The sequence below is a fragment of the Thalassophryne amazonica genome, chromosome 18 (genome assembly GCF_902500255.1).
Source record: "Thalassophryne amazonica chromosome 18, fThaAma1.1, whole genome shotgun sequence".
Lineage (NCBI taxonomy): Eukaryota > Metazoa > Chordata > Actinopteri > Batrachoidiformes > Batrachoididae > Thalassophryne > Thalassophryne amazonica.
Window position 1 is genome coordinate 39,486,647 of NC_047120.1, and position 19,598 is coordinate 39,506,244.

Here is a 19,598-nt window from a genome sequence, read left to right on the forward strand (position 1 = left end):
AATTTAAAATAAATGTAATGATACGTTTCTGGCATACGTGACTTCCACTGTCCTATATTATTTGACATAATGTAAATGTAACTTATTCACTTTGAGCTGGATTTCACAATCTTTTTAAACATTAAGTCCAAATGACATGCATATGAAGAGTTCCGGGGTAACTTTCCAGTCTATAACATTTTTAACTGCTCAGTGAGTCACATTCACATAACACAATTACATTTTTGAACCTCTTTTCTGGATCAACAACAAACACAGAGAACACCAATAAACATAGCTGCATTTACAAAAAAATTAAAATGCTTTTGTCACAGCTGGCATTCAGAAAAGCCATAAATGAGTAAACAGCAATAGCTTTACACATTTAGCTTTTACTACGTACTATGAAACATTAAGTTGTGACACCCCTTACCAAAAAGTAGTACATGCAAGTATGTTTCAAGTATACTTCCAGTTTACTTTTTATATACTTATCAGTACTATTTTTTGGTAAGGGACGTCATGCATTAACAACTGGAAGAAACTCCACTTTTACTCACTGAAAACCATGAGCTGCAAAATGAGGTGAATAAATGGGACCTGTTTCCCTGACAATTGCTCACCAATGGGGATGGGGGGGGAGCGGGGGTCATGACAAACATCAGTAGTAAACAGACATTTTCAAGCACACAGTAGCACTGTTATTGGTGCAGCATTGCGCCAAACCGATGGGAAAGAAAACAGAATTTTGTTGTTGATCATAAATCTTTTGCAAATATGCGTCATTTTCAAATTATCTTTATACAACATCATATAGCTGCCGGCAGCACAGAGAACAAACTATGACGTTAATTCCCTATCCTGTTGATGTTCCAGGAGCATGTGATGTTCTCTCATTGTTTTTGTGTGACACCTGTCTTCTGTGTATCTTGTCCCAATATTTTTGATAGATCGTCATAAAGCTAATCAGACTTTCTCAGCTGACAGCTAACAAAAAGAAAGCATGTAAAACAGACTGATGCTCAAATCAATCATTTCACCAGATAAATCTGATCAAGCATCTCAGCTTGTGCTCCTTTCTCTTAAAAAAAACGCTTCATCACATGATGATAATCGGAAGTTGCACCGGTACAATTTGTAAATACTCCCAAAAATTACTTAAAAGCTGACAAGTGCAAAACAAATTCACCTATTTTATAATACAATGAATCATTGCTACCACAAAACAACTTGGAGTACATCTGCACTTAATGCAGAAAGAAGCTTTTTCATCATTTTCAAAGTTCAGACTTAAACATCTAGATAATTTCTGTAGCTTGCCAAAGCAATTAGATCCAAGTGATTCTTCAGTGTTCCTCCTGAGGACATCACACCTCCATTTCAATTATTTTCTACACTTAACCTTCACTCTCTATTTTTCAGCTGTGACAGTGGAGCTGAAAATGTCACATCTCTTTTCACGGAAAAAGCGATTTGGCCAGTCCGCGGCGACTGGGATGGCTGAGGTAAGAAATAATGACAATAATTGAGGGACAATTTTCTCAAAGTGAAAGGCGGGGTAAAGAGGCGTGGAGAGTGAAATGCCCCAAATGTCAATGTTAATTTCAATAATTCTCAGAGGATAACAGATGCTATATAAATCTCAAGCCTGGCTAAGTAGGCATGGAAAAGGAGAGATTGAAGCCTTCCACAAGTCAGCCAAAGATTTCATAAATACATAAGGCATAATCCACTGAAGGTTTGTTGTGAGATGACACTTTAAATATAAATCACATTTACAGGGCTACAAGGATTGATTCATTTCACGATAAAGTATTCCACTAATATAATATATATAATATATATTATATAATATATATTATAAATAATCAACAAACTAGGTAAGTGATAGCACTTGTGCCTCAGAGATGGACTGGGGTCCAAAGTCCACTTGTCACATAATCTCCTAGTGCTACACATCTAGAGTTGTGCTAAAAAAGGTATCTTTGGTAATACTTGTTCCAAATAAACATCTGGATCCATAAGACCTGCTGTGGCAACCTTAAGCAAAATGAGTACAACCAAAAAGAATCACACAAGGAACTGAATAAGAATATAAGAAGTAGAAGAAAGTCTTATATATACCCTGAGGCCCATTGGCATTGGTGCGTGCCCCTTGATATCACAGCATGAAACAGATGAGTCTACCACTTCCTGTAGACCAGACGGAAGTCCGACTCAGGCTACTTCCCCAGCTCAGGCTGTTATACATGTACAACCAAGTTTACAGAAGTGAGCGAGACTGGGAATCAAACCCAGGACTATATACGGGTAACCCAACTCCTTATCCCAATGAGCTACCTGCTGTACTGAGGACAAAAGGCCTGAATAAATAAGAATCTTATTTGTTGAGGTCAAAATCTGACGAGAATAAGCCTGGAGTCAAGCTGAAATCAAATCAGTGACCATATGACTGTTAAATTATTGTGACTGTATAAAGAATTGTTAAGAAATGCTCAGAATTTCTAAGAATCCAAATCTCATCTGTTCACCCTATAGTCCCATATGTTCCATTAACCACTTTCAGTCAAAATATGGCTATACCTTAATGCCGAAATAATTACATGCTTTATCAATTAACTGACCCACAGAAAAGTAATTGGTAAATATTTTGATATTAGCTAATATTTTAATATTCTTAATCAAGATGAACTTTTGACCAGTTAAATAATTTTTGTCACATTTGAGAATATTTGCCATGACTGATTAAACTGTTGTACACACAGGATTGATAGATTTTATGTGGTGTACTTTAAAAAACACATTTTAATGTGCTACATGATGCTTCAATTATGTTTAAAATCAGCCAAAAAAAAATGTTAGTGTCTCTCCTGGCTCTTAAAAGGTTGAACCCAATGGATTTATACTGAGTAAATTTTAACCAGTTGTGGCGGAATATCTTTGGATTTTGAAGCTGGGACCTTTCCTCTCAGACAAAACTATTTTACACATGTATTAAAAATAAATTCTGGCAGCTTATTGGCCAAGCATTGTCAAAAAGTATGCATTAATAAATTCATATCTTACTTGTAGCCATATTATAGAGAACTCCTGTTTTTTAGCTAGCTAGCTAAGTGCTAACAGAAAGCAATGTACTATCATCAACATCAGTGTATTGTGGTCAAACCTAGCTATCCTCATGTATTCTTTTTCTTTTTTTGGTATTATATTTATGTTGGACAACAGAACATGGAGATTACATCAAGTGGTTTGTAAAGCTGCAATCGGCGCTCTGATCTGATTCAGCTACCATCATCATTGCATTTAAAGGAATATTTAAAATATTATGAAAAGGAGTCTTCCAGGCAAACAATATGTCTCAATAATTTGTATTAATCAAATTACTTAACAACTAAACTCAGCCCGAAATTAATGCCGATGTGCGATGACTTGCACTTTTGTTGTCCTCCATCTTTCTTCACTCTGCCTCATGGCATCAGTTCTATTGTTTACCCACTACATTTGATAATCTAAAGAAATAAGTACATAAACATGACACAAATGTTCCAGGTTCGGTTGGAGACAAGAACATAAACACATTTAAACACATAGTCTGCTGTTATTTAAAGTGTAAAGAAGTGCACCATTCATTATAAGCAGCTACTTTAATAGTGTTTTAACATGGATCCTTTAGACTAGAGCCCGGCCGATATTATCGGCCGATATAAGCTCTTTTCAAAGTACTCACTAATCGGCCAAAATTTTGCTGATAGAACGCCAATAATTTCTCATAAAGAGAACAGTTACTGAAATAATGTTTGTGTCGGCAACGTAAAATGTCCTTGCACCGTTTGTCCAGTAGATGGAGCTCTGACTCCATTCAACTGAGATCTGCTTACACCCCTGCTTAAATGTGTTCACCACCGGCCCCCACAGTTCGCCGTCACACTGCACTGATCGGCTGGCAAAAGCATACAAGTAAGTTTATAAGGATCTATATCCTTATCCTGAACCTATATCTAAGTTACAGCAACAAGAGGTACAAGATCAGATGTATTTCACAACTCTTTTTAAAGATATGTAATTGCTAATTTTACAAAGGTTTAATTCTTGATTTCATTTTTTGAACTTGAAAATTCTTCTCTGTTATAAAGTTAATCAATATGATGACAAAGCTTCAGCTTTTAGCTCATACCTTTTTTGTTAAGGGTCCAAAAAAGAACATTTTATTCATAAAAAAAAAAATAATAATAATATCGGCTGATTTATCGGCTATCGGCAAATCAGCCGATTTATCTATCAGCATTTTTTCATCCAAATATCATTATCGGCATCGGCCTCAAAAAATCCATATCGGTCGGGCTCTACTTTAGACTAACCCAGACAATGAGCAAAAAAATCTGATATTCTGGAATCCTGTTAACATTACCTTATATGCCTATGATACGCCACCATGTTACAGTTAACATCTTAGAGCAGCTCACAGGCGGCATATTATTGCACCAGAAATACAAGGGATTTAAAATATGCTTATTGTTATAACTGCAGAGACAACGTCAGAAAAAGTGGGCTGTATTATTAAATTCAAGCTTATTCTCATTTTTGAAGGCCAGATGGAAGCTTCTGGGAGGCAGAAACTGTATTGATTGCTGCCCTTAATTTGGGGAGAGCCACATAAACTAGGAGGAGATGGTGAAATAATCCCTTTAAATGTTTCAGAGTTGAGGAGAGCCAATCAATCAAACGGGGTGCATCATCTATAATAAGCCTGACACTCACAAGTGAGTGTTTTTTAACATAAAGAAGTAATAACTAATCAGTGATTACATCTCATAATCAGCTAGTGAGATATTAGTTTGAGGATGAGCAATCAGGGCCACTCATGGTCATAAACTGCAGTAGACTAAAAATAGATACAAACGTGGAGATGAGGTGGTCTGTGAGATACGCACAGAAAATGCGAAAAATTCAAAAGCACGCCGTAGTGAAAAGACAATTTCACATGTACAAAAAAGAAAGATAAAAGGTTCATCACTATCTCCTCAAAAACATTTCCTTTGAAAAGACGAATGTTCGCAAGTATGTCAAATCCCCCCCAAAAATCCAGATTCAAGCTGATATTCAGGAAAATATTCTGACAACTTTCTCCTTACTGGAAACTTGAACAATTTCTAAAGTAGGGATATTTTTTTTTTTTTTTTTTGCAAAACACCAGAGGAACTGGAATTGTCAAATGTCTTTTCAGAAGTTTGTGTTTGATTAAAATATGTAGTTTGCAAATCACTGTACATGCCATAATGTGGGTATCAACAAAATTTACATACATTCAGAATATAAAGTCTCTTATCAAGCATTCTGGAATGATTACAGATGGAATAATTATTAAAATAAGTTAACTAATTATATTTCTATATGTCATCTGATTTGTGTCACCATTCTGTAATTTCTGTCAAAAAAAAAAAAAAAAAAAAGCAAAACAAAACACCAACACATTTTTATGTAACATGTAAATATGTGACCCAAACAACTCTAAAATGACACGAGTCCACTATTTCCCAGGGTACACCTATGGTGTTACTAATAAAGTGTCTATCATGTACTGTTAAGGCATTAATGTTCACAGGAGTCCGTGTAAGTACCAAATAACTGCATATGTAATCATCCAACCTACTCTCCAGAGGGTACACATGGTGTAGTATCAAGTGTCTACCATGTATAGTTACAGAGTTATGTTCAAAAGGGAAATTAAAAATAATTCAAAAAACCTTAAGATAAGTCCCTGTGGCTGCTCCCTTGTTTGCACTCGGGGTCACCACACCAAATCCGAGGTGGATCTGCAAGTTGAACTGGTACAGGTTTTAGACTGGATGCCCTTCCTGACACAACTCCACATTACATGGAGAAATGTGGCAGGGGTGGGATTTGATCCTGGAACCTTCTGCACTGAAACAAAGTGCAGTAACCACTTGGCCACCACTCCTGCTCCTTAACCCTCATTAATATGCACACAAGTCGGGTCTGGGAGCCTGCAATGGTGCCACTGCTGGAAATCATAAGTGATTCAAAGAACACTAAACTGTGATCAACTCACGTCCTGCTCAGGGAGTACCTATGGTGTAAGTAAGTTGGTAAGTTCATACCACATATTGAGTTAATGTACCAGGAATACGTTAGCAAGCACCCCCCCCCCCCCCACACACACACACACAGGCACAATGATAATATGCTGAATATTATGTACAGTGTTGAAATGGAACATTGCATAAATTGAAGACGACAGCCTCATATTTTCATAAGTTTGCCTCTTATTAAAGTATCATCATAGTGAGTTTAAACAAACTTATTCTGGCTACAGAAATTCAAGAGCAACCAACTGTGATCTTATAAAGGAGACAAACCTGGAGATCAATAACCTGGTGTCTCCCGTCTGCCACACTAATCTTTTTCTCACGTTGAACCCTGGAAGAACCTGAAGCCCTGCAGAGAGTCTTCACTCAGGCAGAGGGGGACTTGAATCAGAAACGCAACGATTCTATGAAAAGGTCAGGGCTCTCATAGCGTTTTTATCCCATAAGAGCCCTGAGGTTGAATAACTCAAAGTCCTCACCAGCATCACCATGCTGCTTCCCTCAGGCCAATCAGAGCCTACACAGGTGGTCAGATGGAGGCTGCGGTGGTGGAGGCCACTGGGGGGGATGGATTCTGGCTCCTGACGCCAGAGCACACACAAACTCTGTACCGTCAAGCTGCGCAGGAAGCACGGCTGGCTTGAATTAATTAAAGGGTGAGAAAGCCGGGTGACAGTCTGCTGGCTATTGCAAATTAAGAGCTGGATCAAGGATACAGCACATCAAAGGAGGCTGATCAAATTCTAAAGTATACCCCTATTTACAGTGTGTGGGCATGTGATCCCAAAAAATTCAGCAGCATCTGGAAGGTTAAACACAGTCAGGTGACACATATGAACTCACACAGTGCTGCACACAGACTTTGGAAGCAACAGATTATATCTAATAGGATTATGCAGTCAAGATACAAAAAAAAAGTTTTAACTGTACTTACAGACATAAAAGGTGCAATATAAATACAGATACAGCAATAAACCAGCAGCAGCTGTGGCACAAACAGCAGCATCATGACACTTTTAAATTCTAAAATCCGACAGACTCTGAAAAAGTTAAGAGTTTCGGGGTGAAGTGTGTTGTCTCCTCTGTAAATCTGAGCCGCTGCTTTCAAAGAAAAGGTGCAAAGCTTCGTTATCAGACATAACCTCATTCGTTTTGCTCCGTCTGTTTCTACCTGGGATGTTTCTGTTTTGCTATTCACTACGTCACATGCAGAGAAATGCCGAGAATTGCAGAGTAAGACGTTTTCTGGAAATACACCTGTTTCCTCGCTTCGGGAGAGGAATAAAAAACATCAGAAACCACTAATTATGAGTGCATGTGCGCAGGGAGACTTACAGTCATGATTACTTTGATGTTGTGTTGCTAACTGGGATGTTAAAACACATGTGACACGTCCTTTAAGCCATTTCAGAGCTGGAGACTTTAGTAATTTTATCTTTAATGAGTAACGCTTCTATCAATTCAACAACAACCACCAAAATGTATTCTTATGTTAGAAAATGAGAAAAACATGAAACCATTATTAGATTGTCACATACAAAATCTGCAGGGTAATTCCATGTGAAGTTTCACATTAAATTTATTAATTGCATATCAGCCACTTCAACAACAATCCTACACAGGCCCTGAGGCCCATCGGGCTGGTACTTGCTCCCGGACTCTGTAGTGTGAAGTGGATGACAGTCTACGACTCCCCCTGGACTGGATGATACATCCCCAGCCAAGGCAGAGACTAAATTACAAGCGGGTGGAGTGGGACATTGCAGATGCCTGCGCCTGCACCTCGAATCGAATTCCGGTCTGTAATATTGGCGGTTCACCTCCTATTCCAGTGCTATCGCTCAGAGACAGGAGTGGGATCAGATCTCACAGAGTCACCTGCTCTGTCGGATAGGAAATGGAAACAGCCAAACCACGGAAACATATCAATGATGATAAACCCTGTGCGATCAGCTAAAGGCTGTTTTGCAATCATGTAGTTTGTAAAGTGGAAAAAGGAAATGCTATCACAAGTTCCCTGAATTTATCCGACACTGACATTTGATGTACTACAGCATAATGCTCAGAAAAATGACAACAACAAATATATATTATACCAATATTCTTTTCTCTCATCTTTATGTGCATTTGGAGTGTAGATCATGCAAAAGTAATGTAAAATAATTATAGTGAGTCATTTTAATTTCATGATCCTGGAATTAAGTTAGATAACATTTTTTTGCTGTTTTTCTTTTTTTTGGGGGGGGGGGGGGGGGGGCACGATTAGCAACGATACCTGAAAACATTATTAGAGTAACCCTCCTAAAAGTGACCACACATCTTCATAAGGATTTGTTTCCCAGTCAGCAACATGATACTGATGTAGGTGCAGTGGCAAAGACAAATCTGCAGGGATCACAATTTTTAAAATAAATACTTAAAATAAATAAAATGATCAGTTACTGTTTGTACATGAGCATGTAGTGATATAATCTGGAACAGGACTAATTTTTCAAAGCAAAAAAGACAAATCGCAGAAATGTGAAATGCAACAGCACAGTGACGGCACATTATATAAAAGAACAAAAAGTTTCACTCCCAAATTAACATCTAAAGTACAAAGTAATTTTTACGACTGATTGTATCCCATCGCAGTATAAAATGACAGTGCAGAAAAGAGTGATAGATTTTTTTTCCCTCCCCAACCTCAGCTGTGAAATGGGAAAAAGCTGCACATCATTATTCAAGCTATTCTGAAGCAACAATGTTCTCCTCTTTGACAACCATCAAGATAACAACACAAAGACACATATTTACACACACACACACACACACACATGATGGAGCTCAAAAACAAAACAAAAAAAAAAACAATCAGTTTGAAGATGAAAGGCTAGACACCAAATGAAGAGGTGTGTGTGTGTGTGTGTGTGTGTGTGTGTGTGTGTGTGTGTGTGTGTGTGTGTGTGTGTGTGTGTGTGTGTGTGTGTGTGTGTGTGTGTGTGTGTGTGTGTGTGCCAGAAAACAGGAAATGGAAACACACACGCACACATACGCCACTGCCAGCAGGCAGCAGTGATGAGAAAAACTGTGATTGTCTTGATAAGACTGGCTTAGTATCAAATCTAACTCTCAAATGAATATTCATCACAGCAAAAGCGTCTCATCTGGGTCTTTTCACACGTACGCAGTCCTCCACATCAGCGCGGCACACCCAGTGAAAAAGAAAAATGTGGATAGTGGCGTGTTTCTCCTTTAAATCCCACAGTTTGGTTCAGGCAGGAGATAATATAAATCACTGTGTACAATGTGAAAATCACAGACAGACCCACAACAACTCACCAACCATTAATAATCTGAGGTAGTTGAGATGTTGGTGCACCCTAGTGGCCAGTACTGAGCTTTAAAGTCTTTCACGCCCGCTGAGCGTGCATGTGGAAGCTGCACTGATACTGGATAAAGCTGCGTGTCAATATTCCATTTCTTATTTTGAACTCCGGTGCAGGTTGGATCCTCACACGTCCAAAAGGCAAAAGGAACGTGACAAAGGATGATGAGGCGTTTAATGCCGAGAGGGAGGCAATTTTCAACATGTTCTGGTGGACAGGAACGATTGGCGGCGGGAGACAGAGCGCTCGACAGGAGGGCAGAACCGTCCACAGCTCACAGCTGTTCCCAGAACAGGCGTGTGTCAGTTTGGCTGGGCTTTCGTGATTAATAAAGTGAAAATTGCTGTTTTTAGTCTAGTACTGAGTCCTAACACCTCATTTCCACATACCTCTGCGTGTGTATCCTTGACAACCGCTTACCCCTTCATTTCTACGGAAACGTCTGTGATGTCTGATGTATGTGTAAAGTCCCTCCTCCCATTTTTTTCGCTTCCCAGTATGTGCCTTGGATGCTTGCAATGGATTTCAGAGGGACTGTATATGCTGGGGGCCAGCAGGCTAGCTTTAATAAGCTAGAAAACTAACAATCTAGCTTCTTTCAATTCAACTGCTTGATTGTTGATAGCAAGTCCCAATTTCTGGCTGTGAAAAAAAGAAAAAAGGAAGAGAAAAAAAGAAAATCTGAGTTCCTTGATTAGGCTCTTGAGACTGGCTCCAAAAGAGCAGAGTCTCATAGAAGCCCATGTTAAAATGTCCACATTTGGAGGGAGGAGGAGACATGTTTATAGCCTGGGGACTAAAAATAGTTTTGGTCTCTATAGCTGTGTGTGTGTGTGTGTGTGTGTGTGTGTGTGTGTGTGTGTGTGTGTGTGTTGGGACGCAGCCGCCGCCAGAGAAAAAACACCTCCGTGTTGATAACCATTTGTAAAAACCAGGCGGCTTTTGATGGCTTTCAGTTGAGTGAGTATCTGAGAAATTGTTTAACAGCTGGACATGTTCCAACTTGTCCTTAAGGCTTCCAACGGAGGTGTTTTTCCTGTGGCGGCGCACGGCGCCGGCTGCGTCCCAACACGCGGACCCGTCCGCACTTTCTTTCATTAATAAAATCTCCTTTAACAGTGGAATGTCCGGATAAACTGCTGATCCCGACCTCTTCTGAAAGTTCTCTGTTCTCTCACGACGTCCTGGGTCAACAGAGGCTTAAATTTGGAAGCTTTCAGCTCGAAACAGGCAGACAGCGGCGGCTCAGGGCGCGTTGCGACGTCCCGCTCCGTGGGAAGTCCTTAAAGTGACAGTCAATCTCTCATCAGCCATTAAAATTTTCACAGAAAACCAGCTGAATTTCTCGAATGGTGTCCACTTCGATGTGCCTCACAGGTTTTGAAAAAATTTTGATCAAGCAAAGCGTCAGTCTCTCAGGAAGTTCTCAGACAAAGAGATTCCGACGGGAGGGGTAGACCACTCCTCACTCAAAGCCAGCCCACAGGTGAATGACGTAACCGACAGGCGTGAAAAAACTCTTGCATGCCCACGAGGGTTCAAGCTTGTCTGATGTAATCACACGTGATTCAAATCCATATAGTTTTTGAAAAAAAATAAAAAGGTCCGTTTCTTTTCTCACAGACCTCGTACATATATATATATAGTCTGTGGTTGATAGTTAAATAGTGTAGTTGTATAAGTGAAAAAAACCTACTTTAGCAAGTGCAACTAATAGTGAATAGGAGTTATGGTTTCCAGCTACTTTAGCTCCTCTTGTTTTTGTTCCCTGTGCATATTCCACACAACTGGCCGAGGGGCTGTCTCCTTAACACTGGTGCTTACATGCTTGCTCAGACGGTTGGTAAGGTTACACCTTACCCTTGTGAAGCGCCTTGGGGTGACTTATGTGGTGATTATTTGAACTGAACTGAAATTGAACTGCATGGTGACAAAAAGAGAAAATTAGCCTCTCATTGCTGCTGTGGTTTCTGTAATTAAATGTATTTCTTTGTGTTTAACACTAGATAACATTGCATGTATTACGGACATGTTACATATATACAACCCCTGGCAAAAATTATGGAATCACCGGCCTCGGAGGATGCTCATTCAGTTGTTTAATTTTGTAGAAAAAAAGCAGATCACAAACATGACACAAAACTAAAGTCATTTCAAATGGCAACTTTCTGGCTTTAACACTATAAGAAATCAGGAAAAAAAAATTGTGGCAGTCAGTAACGGTTACTTTTTTTAGACCAAGCCGAGGGAAAAAAATATGGAATCACTCAATTCTGAGGAAAAAATTATGGAATCATGAAAAACAAAAGAACACTCCAACACATCACTAGTATTTTGTTGCACCACCTCTGGCTTTTATAACAGCATGGACTTAATGAGTGACAAACAGTACTCTTCATCAATCTGGCTCCAACTTTCTCTGATTGCTGTTGCCAGATCAGCTTTGCAGGTTGGAGCCTTGTCATGGACCATTTTCTTCAACTTCCACCAAAGATTTTCAATTGGATTAAGATCCGGACTATTTGCAGGCCATGACATTGACCCTATGTGTCTTTTTGCAAGGAATGTTTTCACAGTTTTTGCTCTATGGCAAGATGCATTATCATCTTGAAAAATGATTTCATCATCCCCAAACATCCTTTCAATTGATGGGATAAGAAAAGTGTCCAAAATATCAACGTAAACTTGTGCATTTATTGATGATGTAATGACAGCCATCTCCCCAGTGCCTTTACCTGACATGCAGCCCCATATCATCAATGACTGTGGAAATTTACATGTTCTCTTCAGGCAGTCATCTTTATAAATCTCATTGGAATGGCACCAAACAAAAGTTCCAGCATCACCACCTTGCCCAATGCAGATTCGAGATTCATCACTGAATATGACTTTCATCCAGTCATCCACAGTCCACGACTGCTTTTCCTTAGCCCACTGTAACCTTGTTTTTTTCTGTTTAGGTGTTAATGATGGCTTTCGTTTAGCTTTTCTGTATGTAAATCCCATTTCCTTTAGGCGGTTTCTTACAGTTCGGTCACAGACGTTGACTCCAGTTTCCTCCCATTCATTCCTCATTTGTTTTGTTGTGCATTTTCGATTTTTTGAGACATACTGCTTTAAGTTTTCTGTCTTGACGCTTTGATGTCTTCCTTGGTCTACCAGTATGTTTGCCTTTAACAACCTTCCCATGTTTGTATTTTGTCCAGAGTTTAGACAGCTGACTGTGAACAACCAACATCTTTTGCAACATTGCGTGATGATTTACCCTCTTTTAAGAGTTTGATAATCCTCTCCTTTGTTTCAATTGACATCTCTCATGTTGGAGCCATGATTCATGTCAGTCCACTTGGTACAACAGCTCTCCAAGGTGTGATCACTCCTTTTTAGATGCAGACTAATGAGCAGATCTGATTTGATGCAGGTGTTAGCTTTGGGGATGAAAATTTACAGGGTGATTCCATAATTTATTCCTCAGAACTGAGTGAGTCCATATTTTTTTTCCCTCTGCTTGGTCTAAAAAAGTAACCGTTACTGACTGCCACAATTATTTTTCCTGATTTCTTATAGTGTTTCTTAAAGCCAGAAAGATGCCATTTGAAATAACTTTAGTTTTGTGTCATGTCTGTGATCTGCTTTTTTCTACAAAATTAAACAACTGAATGAACATCCTCCGATAATCCGCCGGTAATTCCATAATTATTGCCAGGGGTTGTATATATAAATGGTATGTGGAAACCAGGTGTTAAGTTCTGTAAGTTCTCAGAAAGACCAGATACTGCAAATGATTACCGAAACTGTCGGGATGACGGTCATTCCACTCTGCTTTGTCTCATAAAATCTAGTTTAATGAAGTGCACATGAGTCAGTAATGAGATGCTGGACCTACAGCAGAACATTAGCACAGCCACAGGAAAGGATACATGCAAGCCTGCGTTACTATGCAACACGTGCTGTGGTTTCCTCTCTGATTTGTTTATAAAAAATCCAATGTGTTTTAATGAGTTGAAATTGAGTCAAAGAATCGGGCACTGCATGAGCGGGTCACCCTGCAGGTCACCGCTCACTGCAGTCACTGTTACCTGTGAGCTTTTTTACAGGCTGCAGCCTGACGCTGATGGCCTGGTGGCTGAGCAACGGGGACGAGGGCAGGGAGCGCGACACGCCCTCCATTATGCGAATGTGCTGCATGCCCTCGGTCATGGAGAGCGGAGGCACGGCGTAGTCTCCTTCAAAGGCACAGTCGCTGTCTATGCTGCCACCTGCAGGACAGGAGGGACCACACAGGAGTATGAGACAAGTAACCCTTGACAAGAGTCAAAAGATTTAAACTCAGAATAGAAATGACATTTAAACCAACTCAAAGAACAAGCTCCTCTCTGTATCTGCAGATGAATTAATGAAACTGTAATTTCACTGCCATCAGAATTATAGACATATTTAACTCTGCTGGTGAATGGAGATCAAGAAAATAAAACAGATCAAAATATAACAACTAAATTAGAAGTGAAATGATTCCATGATTTGAGTGATTTTTTGGCTCCTTTCAGACTTCGGTAACATACACTCATTGGTCACTTCATCAATCTTGCCGATACTGGGTGGGGCCCACTTTTGTCTTCAGAGCTGTCTGAGCTGCCGTCATTTTTTTGAGGCATAGATTCATCAAGGTACTGCAAACATTCCTCAGAAATTTTCATCCATACTCATGAGGGCATCACACTGTTACCCCAACATCGGCATCAGAGTGCCCTTTCACCAATTTCTGACCCTACCATCAAAATGTTGGAGGAGAAACCAAAACTCAAGCTAAGCAATATTTTGGCAGTCTTCTGTTGTGCTAAGCCCATGAGCATTGTGGCCTTTATTTCCTTTTCTTAGAGTGGTCTTCTGCTACTTCAAGGTTTGAAGTGTTATATGTTCAGAGATACTCTTCTGCATGCCATTGGGTATAACGAGTGTTTGAGTTACTAATGCCTTTCTAGTGTGTGTGTATATATATATATATATATATATATATACTCAACAAAAATATAAACGCAACACTTTTGGTTTTGCTCCCATTTAGTATGAGATGAACTCAAAGATCTATAACTTTTTCCACATACACAATATCACCATTTCCCTCAAATATTGTTCACAAACCAGTCTAAATCTGTGATAGTGAGCACTTCTTTGCTAAGATAATCCATCCCACCTCACAGGTGTGCCATATCAAGATGCTGATTAGACACCATGATTAGTGCACAGGTGTGCCTTAGACTGTCCACAATAAAAGGCCACTCTGAAAGGTGCAGTTTTATCACACGGCACAATGCCACAGATGTCGCAAGATTTGAGGGAGCGTGCAATTGGCATGCTGACAGCAGGAATGTCAACCAGAGCTGTTGCTCGTGTATTGAATGTTCATTTCTCTACCATAAGCTGTCTCCAAAGACGTTTCAGAGAATTTGGCAGTACATCCAACCAGCCTCACAACCGCAGACCACGTGTAACCACACCAGCCCAGGACCTCCACATCCAGCATGTTCACCTCCAAAATCGTCTGAGACCAGCCACTTGGACAGCTGCTGAAACAATCGGTTTGCATAACCAAAGAATTTCTGCACAAACTGTCAGAAACCGTCTCAGGGAAGCTCATCTGCATGCTCGTCGTCCTCATCGGGGTCTCGACCTGACTCCAGTTCATTGTCGTAACCGACTTGAGTGGGCAAATGCTCACATTCGCTGGCGTTTGGCACGTTGGAGAGGTGTTCTCTTCACGGATGAATCCCAGTTCACACTGTCCAGGGCAGATGGCAGACAGCGTGTGTGGCATCGTGTGGGTGAGCGGTTTTCTGATGTCAATGTTGTGGATTGAGTGGCCCATGGTGGCGGTGGGGTTATGGTATGGGCAGGCGTCTGTTATGGACGAAGAACACAGGTGCATTTTATTGATGGCATTTTGAATGCACAGAGATACCGTGACGAGATCCTGAGCCCATTGTTGTGCAACATCCAAGAACATCACCTCATGTTGTAGCAGGATAATGCACGGTCCCATGTTGCAAGGATCTGTACACAATTCTTGGAAGCTGAAAATGTCCCAGTTCTTGCATGGCCAGCATACTCACCGGACATGTCACCCATTGAGCATGTTTGGGAGGCTCTGGACCGGCGTATACGACAGCGTGTACCAGTTCCTGCCAATATCCAGCAACTTCGCACAGCCATTGAAGAGGAGTGGACCAACCTTCCACAGGCCACAATTGACAACCTGATCAAACTCTATGTGAAGGAGATTGTGTTGCAATGCATGAGGCAAATGGTGGTCACACCAGATACTGACTGGTATCCCCCCCAATAAAACAAAACTGCACCTTTCAGAGTGGCCTTTTATTGTGGACAGTAAGGCACACCTGTGCACTAATCATGTGTGTCTCATCAGCATCTTGGTATGGCACCACCTGTGAGGTGGGATGGATTATCTCAGCAAAGGAGAAGTGCTCACTATCACAGATTTAGACTGGTTTGTGAACAATATTTGAGGGGAAATGGTGATATTGTGTATGTAGAAAAAGTTTTAGATCTTTGAGTTCATCTCATACAAAATGGGAACAAAACCAAAAGTGTTGCGTTTATATTTTTTTTGAGTGTATATAGTTGAGGTTGGAGAAGAATGACCAGACTGGTTCTGGTCATTCTTCTCCAACCTCAACTATCAACAAGATGTTTTTGGTCCAGAGAACGCTGATCATTGGAGTTCATTCTGTAGACCCTAGAGCGAATGCATGTGACAATCCTAGTAGATCAGCAGTTTGCGAGACTCAAACCCAACCCATCTGGTGCCAACAACTGGTACCAACTTTAAAGTGCCTCAAAATTTCATCCTATTTCTGGCATTTGGTTTGAAATTCAGTAGATTCTTTTTGCCAAGTCTACAGGTTTTGAAGCATTACGTTCTGCTGTTGTGACTGATTGATTAGATATTTGAACCACTGTACCTAATAAGTTGGGCAGATGAGTGTAACTAACATAAAATACAAAGTGCATTCAAAAGGTATGAGACCATATTTTATCCCACAGAAACAAATAAAGCATGCAAGTTGTCATTTGATGGGGACATGGTAGGGAACCTTCTTATGCATGTTTGAATTTTTTTACCGCCTGCCAGAGGCACATCAGCTGCTAGCAGTTAGCCTTAGAGTGACCACATGTTACTGGAGTAATAGCTAGATTCTCATTTCCTATGGCCAGTCACACAGCATACGATTCCCTGAACGAAGGGAAAAAAGTAAATAAATAAATAAATCACAACTTGTGAGAAAAGGTGGACGAATGACCTTTATCACCAACAGCCTGTGAAAAAAGAGCGCAAAAGGGACGAAAGAGAAATGAAATAAAACCAAAGCTAACGTTGATCGATGCTTTAAACGGAACACGCCTGGAGCCACTGATGGAGCAGTGTGTGTCTGCATCTGTGTGTTCCAGGACTCGGCGCTGGGACGGACCTTAGCTGCAAACAGAAGCACGTGATCCGACCCACTGTGGAGATCTGTGCGCACGTCGGTGGATCCACCACCTGCTCTCGTTCCTCGTCCAGAACAAAAGAGGGATCATCTCCATCACCAGAATCCTCACTGTCTGGTTGAGACTTTCGCACTGTGGGAAAACATTCAGCTGGTTGAACGAAGTCAAACGAAATGCTAACATTACAAAAACTAAGCAAACGATAAGAAACCCTCAAGAACGTCAGCAAAACCAAATACGGACAAATTGAGGTTGTTGTTGCCCTTCGTTCAAATTTTTTGACAGTTTAAAAATCCTGACAAAGCGACCGCTACAAGAATGAAGCTGAGCGAAGGTTTAATGATGCCAACGAAAGTCAACAAAGTCCAGATTTCTAGTTTCGTTAGGGCATTGTTGCCCTTCGTTAAGTGCCATGTGACTGGGCCTCTACAGCATAACAAATACTTCAGCAAAGGTATTGCATCATATTTTGTCAGAAGCTTGGTGATACCCAAGCAGAAACCATTTGTAAGATTCAACAGGCTTTTAGCAAAGATCCCAAGGGCATCATGCAAATAAAAGAGTGGCATAACGGCAAAATGGGCTTTCATCAGTGGAGCGCAAAGCACGTTCCCGTAGGTCATCCACAAGCTGACATGACCAAGGGGATGTGGAGAGTGTCAGCTAAATTTGTGCTGAAGCTGCTAATGGTGGACATGCTGGTATGGGCAAACAGCAACCTCAACTTCCTGATCATCATCATGGGTTCAGGGGTACAACTCAGAAACCAAACTTCAGTCATCAGAATGGAAACATCCAACACCCCTGAGGCCAAAGAAAGCATGGCAGGTGCGCAGCAATGTCAAATTCATGTTGACTGTTTTCTTTGACTCCTGTGGGGGGGTGCATCATAAGTACATACCAAAAGGCCATAATGAAGAATATTATTGGGAGGTCGTATGTCACCTTTGCGATGTTGTGTGCTGCAAACAATCGGATCTGAGGGCAACAAAAAGTTGGCAGCTCCATCATGACAATGCACCGCCAATTCTGCTCAGCTGATTCAGGCTTTCCTGGCCGAACAAAAAACCCCTGTGATTCATCAGTGTCTCTACTCTCTCGACATGGCTCCCTCTGATTTTTGGCTTTTTGCCACAATCCAAATAACACTAAAAGGCACTCTGAGTTGTAAGAAGACATCATGCAAATGGTCCGGCTGGACACCATTCCAAAAGAGGCATTCCAGAAATGCTTCCAACAATGGCAGAACTGCTGGGAGAAGTGTGTGCAGTCCCAAAGAGACTACTTGAAAGGGGATTAGGTTTTCAGACCCCCAGGTGAGTACATTGTATTTTTCAAGGCTAAGACTGGATATGTTTTGAATGCACCTTGTATAAGGAGAATATGACTTCTTCTCAGGTGAGAGGGGGTTTGCAAGCAGCACCTCAATTCCATTTAAAGCAACAGGCACCAAAACGAGGTGTTTTTTAGAGACATGTTCATTTAGAATGCATCACCTCCGTGTCTAATCTCCAATGATGGACAAAACAGCATCTCAGCTTGGAGTAACCCAGATACTGGTATCAGTAATCTAACTGAGAACAGAGAACACCTGCAGGCAACACGTGTCATTTTACTTCATTGTAACACGTTTCAGCCTCACTGATCCCCGTAAGCTCCAAAATAATACAATATCTACTGAGATGTACACAATGACGACGCATCCTGCCCAGAACAAATGTTTACAGAAACAAGAAAAAGGGTGCGGTCATGTTCAAAACATTTTACTTTATAAGAACATCACACAATCAGCACTAACTGCAGACAAAGCACAAACACTCTCCTTTGCTCATACACCTGTTTTTTTTTTTCTCCTTAGTTTCAAAACGAACAAATTATGACAACCTACAGCTTGTTTTAAAAGACTTCACACGTGCATTACCCGGTGGACTCAAAGCAGCCAGCTGTGTGCAAAACACAGCATCCATTCCATCCATTTTGCGAATAAGCTCCGACACCCCATGTCCCTGCAGACGGAGCTGCAAAATCAACTGGTCAAGAAAAAGTCTTGCACTAGATAGCAGCCGCAACAGTGAGACACAAAGCCATTATCAGACACCAGTCCATGACACGTCCCGATGGAAGCGGCAGACGGCTGCAATGGTGGCAAATCACTGCTGTGATAAAATTCAGAAAGCTGCACCCATGCAAGGTCCAATCACACCCACGTCATGTGGATCCAGCAGTGCGCCGCGCCAAATATCACTGCAATGATAAACAATATATCAGATGAGACAGCAGAGACGTCGCCAAGCAAGGAAAGTATCTTTCACAGCCAGGTGTGAATATCAGAGGAAAATTTAGTATCCCCGTAGCAATTATCAGCAACAAAGGACCACAATTACAATGTAAAACAATGTAATTTAATGTACACTAATATTAAAACTTGCAATACAGTTCAAATGAAATGTTATACATTATTAATGCCACCAAATGTCACTATTGTCATTGTGAGACTCATATTTTCAAGACACTGGTGGAACAATTGGCTGCAGCTTGAAATATGTCATTTTAAAACACTTTCACAGCTACACATGGTTTGTTTCTGCTCCGGAGACTAAAATGTCACGTTTACACGTTTCCCCCTGTTCAGTTTGCT

General features: G+C 40.7%; 1 protein-coding gene across 6 annotated transcripts in view; it reads right to left on the reverse strand.

Annotated features, from left to right (window-relative positions):
* The window catches only part of tanc2b (tetratricopeptide repeat, ankyrin repeat and coiled-coil containing 2b), a 381,104-nt gene that overhangs the window by 124,594 nt on the left and 236,912 nt on the right, over window positions 1-19,598 (reverse strand). For all 6 annotated transcript variants that reach the window (XM_034193361.1, XM_034193366.1, XM_034193364.1 and 3 more), the window contains one exon: window positions 13,534-13,713. In XM_034193361.1, the coding sequence (XP_034049252.1) occupies window positions 13,534-13,654 (121 nt within the window). In that variant the 5' untranslated portion in view covers window positions 13,655-13,713. The remainder of the gene's footprint in view (window positions 1-13,533; window positions 13,714-19,598) is intronic.